Consider the following 6,445-nt stretch of genomic DNA (forward strand, 5'->3'; position numbering starts at 1 on the left):
CGGCCCTGTCCCCGCTGCCGCCGAGGGGACCTTTCGCTCGGTGACAGGCGACGGGCGGCCTCGCTCCCCCAGTCTTGTCCCCCCTGCAGCTGTCCCCCCTTCCTGTGCCCCGCGGAGCGCCTGGGGGGACTCCAGGCTCCCAGGATTGCTCCCCATGCAGTGCCTTGCTAGGACACAGGGGACCCCTTGATACTCCCCGGCCCTCTGTGCCCAGGGCGCCGGCTGCCGGAGTGAAGGAAGAGGCGACCTTTCCTCCGCAGCCCCGCCCGGCATCTATCCAGACCCTGGCCAGCGGGCCTTTCTGCAGCTCCCTGGTCCTTGGCCACCCATGTCCTTCTGCAGCTTCCAGCTCCCTCGTTCCCAGTCCTCCAGGGACTCCCAGCGCGAAGAACCCGCTCCCTCCAGGAGGCGGGGACATCCTGGGCCCTGGCTCAGAGCCACGGTAGGGAGCCTATGCACATGCGCGCGCCCGTGCGTGCGTACGTACATCCGTGTGTGCGTGCGTCCGTGCGTGCGGGCAGGCGGGAGTCCGGGACACCACTGCTCCGAGGTGTCCGCCATGTTTGCTCATTTTCTCAGTTTGCGTCTCAGTCAGGTGAATTGCTGTGACATTCCAAGCTCCAATAAAGACTTTGACCTGTGACTGTTCATTGAAAAAGACGTACTCAGGCTCCATGCAGGGACCAAATCCATCGCCGCGACTTGAATGGTGTCTCTGACAGATATGTCCCCAGTCTCTCGGAAGGTGGCCTTATTCGGAAACAGCCTTTGCGGACACAATGAAGTTAAACAGGCCGAATGGGATTAGGGTGGACCCTCATGCAGCGAGAAATGCCCTTGTAAGAAGAGGGAAAGTTGGGTGCAGAGAGAAGAGCAGGAAGGGAGAGCCGGGCGTAGTGGCACAGTCCTGTGATCTCAGCACTCGCGAGGCTGAGGCAGGAGGATCTCTGCAGGTTCAGAGCCAGCTTAGGCTACATAGTGAGTTCAAGACTAGCCTGAAACCTCTCCCGAACAAAGGAAAAAGAGGACCAGACACAGGAGTGGGCCTCGTGGACAGGTGGCAGAGACTGGCGTGAGGCATATAGAAAGGGTCCCAGGACTGCCAGCGCCTTGCTCTCACCTGCAGCTCAGCTGTGGGGTTTTAGGTCCCCCGTGGTGGCATTTCGTCATGGCAGCCCTGGGCTGGCGCAGCCTCCCCCCCACCCGAGCTAAAGCCCCAGGTCCTCGGCCACGCCTAGAGCTGGGCCTCCTCATCCCTTCCCAGCAGTGTTCCTGCCCAGCTCTTCTCTCCACAGCGCCTGGCTGCGGCCGAACCTCACCTGCCTGTATCCCTACTGTCACCATCCCTCCCACCCTAGTCCTGGCTCTCCTATTCCCTCACCCTCCGGTTTGGACCCTGATTGCTCACTGGGCTTCTTAGGTGTCTTAAAAATGCCCTTAGAACAGGCTGATTTTTTTTTTTTTTTGAGACTGGGTCTCACTGTGTAGCTGAGACTGACTTGGAACTCACTATGTAGCCCAGGCTGAATGATTCTCCTGCCTCAGCCTCCTGAGGGTTTGGATTACAGGTGTTTGCCACCACACCGGGCAAGAACCTTTTGAAACTGGTGTCCACAATCATCCCCCATGCCTGCCCTGCAGATCACCCGAACAGCCAGCCTGCATTCAACTTGTACGTATTTTAATAACTGGATTGAGAGAGACTAGATCGCAACATCATTTCCCTTGTCCCGACAGCCCGTCACCCTGGGACTGGGGGAAACCCTGAGGCCTGGCCTTGGCTGGAGGACATGGGGGCCTGGAGGGAACTGGAACAGTGCGGGCCTAGTGACCCCAGCTCCTGGTCAGCGTACACACCAGTGTGTCGAGCTGGGGTCCTCCTCCCCTGAGTGGGCAAAGGACGGAGCCTGCAAGCAGCGGAGGTGCTGGGGTCCGGGGAAGGGGCAGAGGGAGAAGAGGCACAGTGTTACCTCATCTGTCCCGGAGCTTCCAGCCCCAGGCGGCTCCACCCACAGGTAATTCTTAAAAATTTAATTATCAAGTAGCTGATGGATACGTTCAATTGCAAGAGGCCAAAAAAGTTGAAAGTACTTCAGATAATCTGTATGGGTCTGTGTGTTTTGTTTGTTTATGAGACAGAATCTCACTATGTAGCCCCGGCTGGCCTTGAACTCGCACTGATCCTCCTGCCTCAGCCTCCCAAATGTCGGGATGACAGGCGTGCCTCAGCGTGCCCGGCTCTGGCTGGGTCTTGCTCCCATAGTGACCTGTTCTGGGTACAGATGCTGAGCCAGGTCTCCCAAAAGCTGAGAGCACCAGAGGAGATTCAGAGAGCTGTCAAGATCCTTGAGGTGCCTGGACACGGAGGCCGCAGGGGCTGGGAGATCTTGGCCTCAGATTCGGGAGTTCCAGGGTGTCTTCCTAATGGAGGGTGTTACTGGGAGAAAGTCACTGGGTTCCTGAAAGATGCATCCCAGTACTGACAGAGGCAGGTGCTCCCACACGGAAAAGTCCAAGCCATGGGCGCTGTGCCCCGCGGGGCCGGAACCCTGGACAGGCCGGCCTTGTGAGTTCCTAGTGTGAGGGACCCCTCAAAATGAGGGCTCTGGCAGGGCGTGGTGGTGCACCCCTGTAATCCCAGCACTTGGGAGGCAGAGGCAGGAGGATCTCTGCATGTTCGAAGCCAGTCTGAACTACATAGCGAGACCCTGTCTCAAAAACCAAAAACATGAAGGATCTGACCCCAGGGCGGAAGGTGGGAGGGGATTTGGGGAGGATGTGGAGGCAGAAGAGATTGAAAGGGTTAGGGCAGCGCGGGGAGAACAGGGTGCCGGCCAGAGTCCATTCACGGTTGCCTCACGGCGCTGCGATTCTCCGAGCATCCTCAAGAGGGCGCGCGGGCCCTAGAAAGGGCCCATTCCGTGGTCTGAGCGCCCCTGGCAGGTGCATCCGCGTGGGGCCTCAAGCACGTGACAGATGGCAGTGCACTCAGCTTTACAGCCCCGATTCCGGCCAATTTCCAGCCACCCACCGCGGTCCCGTCGAGATGCAGCGCTCCTGAGCCAGGACGCCCCACTTGGGGAGAGGGGGGCCCCAGACCACTCCCGGACGCTGCGGGAGGGCGGTCGGTGGGGTCTCGGGGAAAAGTCGGAGGAGGGCTTTTCCCTCTCCTGCCTCTGCAGCCGCAGTGCCTCTGGATTCGGTCTCTGCCCGCCCCTGGCCACGGGGCCTCCCGACCGCTGCAGGTGTCACTTCCCGAGGGTGGCCGCTTTCCCAGCGACGGCGACCGCAGGGTCAGGAAAGTGGGGTCAGCGGTGGCCTAGGGACCAGGTCTGCTCGGGCAGGAAGCGCTGGGGTGGACGGAGTCCAAATCTGGAGCTGGGCTGGGATGGAATTCAGTGGTCGAGGGCTCCTTAGCACAACCAAGGTTCTGGGTTTGACCCTCAGCACCAACAGGAAATCGACAGGGAATGATTTGTCAGTGCTGGAGGGTACAATTTTTTTTCTTTTTGGTGCTGGGGAACTGAACGCAGGACCTTGTGCTTGCGAGGCAGGTGTGGTGCCGCTGAGCTACATCCCCAGCCCCTACAACGTATTTTAAATGGTTAGTTGGATAACTTTTGAACGTTTATTAGTTAGGCACAGTGGTGCACACCTGTAATCCCAGCACTCGGGAGGCTGAGACAGGAGGGTCACAACAAGTTTGAGGCCAGCCTGGGCTACATAGTGAATTCAAGGCCAGCCTGGGCTACACAGGGAGATCCTGTCTCAAAAAAAAAAAAAAAAAACAAACCAGGGATGGGGATATAGCTCAGTGGTTCTGCCCCCTGCCTCAAAAGCACAAGGTCCTGAGTTCGATCCCCGGTACCAAACAAACAAAAAACCCAAACCAACCAAACCCATGTACCACATAGTACAGATGGGCTATGTGTTTATACTCCTGCCCGGGGCCCTCCAAATGTTACAAGTGGCCAGGAAAAAATTCCCTGTGTGTCGGAGGGGTGTCTGTATGGGTGGAGGGGACAGAAATGAGGACATGAAAAAAGGTACCCACTGGGCCACTTCCAGTTTAGCTCATGTGATATCACCAAGGACCCTGGAGAGCAGCCAAGAAGGTGAGCAGGTGGGAGGTGGAAGGGCGGGTCACAGCAGCCTCCTCCCTTCTGCGCCCCCACCTTTTGGTACCCGGGATCAAACTCAGGACCTTGCAGTTGTGAGGCAGGTGGCCAGGAGGTGGCACCACTGAGCTAAATCCCTGGTGTTTTATTTTTTGCTCTTTTTTTTTTTTTTTTTTTTTTTTTTTTTGGGTACTGGGGATCGAACGTGGGTCCTTGCACTTTCAAGGCAGGTGGCAGTGAGCTAAATCCTCGGCCCATGTTTTATTTTTTGAGCCAGGGTCTCACTGTGTAGTTCAGGGTGGCCTCGAACTCATAGCCATGACCCTCCTGCCTCATCCTCCCGAGTGCTGGATTAGTAGGTGTGTGGCACCATACCTGGCTGCTTCTCCTTTTAGCGAAGCTGGGCAGTGGCAGCACAGCAGTGACAGCCTCTTTTTCCAAACCAGGGCCGGTGGCCACAGCCACCCGTGTAACACCAGGAATGCGGGCGGTGTAGACAGGGAGGAGCCCCTGGGCAAGGTGCCCGGAGACCTGAGTTCTGCCCCTGACTCTGGGGCTTACTCCCTTTTCCTCTTCCAGCCGCTCCTGCTGTGGCCACACAGACACCAGCCACTGCCTCAGTTTCCCGATAGGTTTGAGACAATAGGAGGGTATGCTTGGGGGCTTAGGTGGGGGCACAGGGGAACTGGTGCCCAGAGATACAGTGAGGGCAGGAGGCTGCAGGAGCTTCTCCCCAGAAGGCAGGTCCTGTGGCTGTCCTCTCCCTGTGCCTGTCAGGGCGGGTCCCCAACTGGGTGGAGCTGGGCTGTGGCCTTTGGGGACTGATAAGCCCCGAGGCAGAGCATTTTTGGGGGGGGACTGAGGGCCCAGCTCCTGGGGCCACGGGGTGGCTCCCGGGTGGAGAGGTCCTGGGATCGTGGGTGTGGCCTAGGGACTGCAGGGAACCTGGGACTGGTCCCTTCCAACGGTCCGCACCCAGTGATGCCAGTCCTGGCTCTGACCTGGCCCTGCCCTGCCCTCCAGATGTCCCCTGGGGGCCTCCACTGTCCCCACCTGGCTCAGGGAAGGGGTTTTCACACTGGCCTTGTATCCATGGGCCTCAGCCTGCACACCTGCAGTCCCAGCACTCTTGGAGGACCAGCCAGGGATCCGAGTTCAAGTCTGTCCTGGGCAAGTTAAACACCGTAGGCCGGGGATTTAGCTCAGTGGTGCCGCTTCCTGCCTCGCCTGCACAAGGTCCCAAGTTTGATCCCCAGTACCAAAAATAAAGCAATGTAGTGAGAACCTGTCTTGAAATAAAAAAATTTAAAACACAGGCTGGGGATGCAGATCAGTGTAAAGGCCCCAGTGCCACAGGCACAAAAAGAACTTCTGGAAGGCTTCTATTGATATTATAGGTCTACATTAAATTATAATTCAGGCAATAACTTTGCCCTAACAAAGCCGATTTTTTATTTTGAGACAGGGTCTCACTATGGAGTTGGGACTGACCTAGAACTCACTGTGTAGCCCAGGCTGGTCTCAAACTCACAGCGATCCTCCTGCCTCAACCTCCCAAGTGCTGGGATTACAGGTGTGCGCCACCACTCCCTAATAAAGCAAATTGCTTAGGCAACTGGGGACACTGTGCCATGGAGTCACCCCTGGGGTGCGAATCCTGCTTCTGAGAACAGACACTTCATAGTCACGCAATCAGAGATTGCTCTCCCCGGAATCTCAAGAGGAAATGAACAAATTAACAGGAAGAAAGACACTTGAGAAACTTGGGCTTGGGCTGGCAATTTAGCTTAATGGTACCACCACCTGCTTAAAAATTGCAAGGTCCTGAGTTCAACCCGGTACCAAAAAAACAAAAAGGGAAAGGAAGCTTGGGCTGAGGAACATTTTGCAGGTTTTGTGTGTGTGTGTGTGTGTGTGTGTGTGTGTGTGTGGTGTTTGTTTTGGTTTTTGTGTGTGTGTCTGTGACACTATCGATTCCTGAGGCCTCTGCACAGAGCTGCTTCCCAGCATTTTTTTACTTTTTGTTTTGAGATAGGGTCTTGCTAAGTCACTGAATTGCCCAGGCTGGGCTGGAACGTGTGATCTTCCTGCCTCAGCCTCCTGAGTGCAGGTGTGCCCCACCATACCCTGCTTACAAATAGGCTATCTGTGTACACTATCAATGAATGATCAAAATTTAAATTTAAAAGTACATTTACAGCCAGGCGTGGTGGCTCATGTCTGTAATCCCAGCCCTCCAAAGGCTGAGGCCGGAGGATCACTGTGAGTTTGAGGCCAGCCTGGGCCATATCGCGAGATCCTGTCTGAAAAAAAAAAAAAAAAAAAAA

The 6,445-nt window shown here is 56.4% G+C and overlaps 1 protein-coding gene across 1 annotated transcript in view; it reads left to right on the forward strand.

Annotated features, from left to right (window-relative positions):
- Osbpl7 (oxysterol binding protein like 7) overlaps nt 1-6,445 on the forward strand; it is a 26,214-nt gene that overhangs the window by 10,204 nt on the left and 9,565 nt on the right. The window contains exons 20-21 of the mRNA XM_010620300.1: nt 215-442; nt 3,183-3,307. Coding sequence (XP_010618602.1) covers nt 215-442; nt 3,183-3,307 — 353 coding nt within the window. The remainder of the gene's footprint in view (nt 1-214; nt 443-3,182; nt 3,308-6,445) is intronic.

Source organism: Fukomys damarensis, unplaced genomic scaffold (assembly GCF_012274545.1).
Source record: "Fukomys damarensis isolate Sample0158 unplaced genomic scaffold, DMR_v1.0_HiC HiC_scaffold_13, whole genome shotgun sequence".
NCBI classification, from domain to species: Eukaryota; Metazoa; Chordata; class Mammalia; order Rodentia; family Bathyergidae; genus Fukomys; species Fukomys damarensis.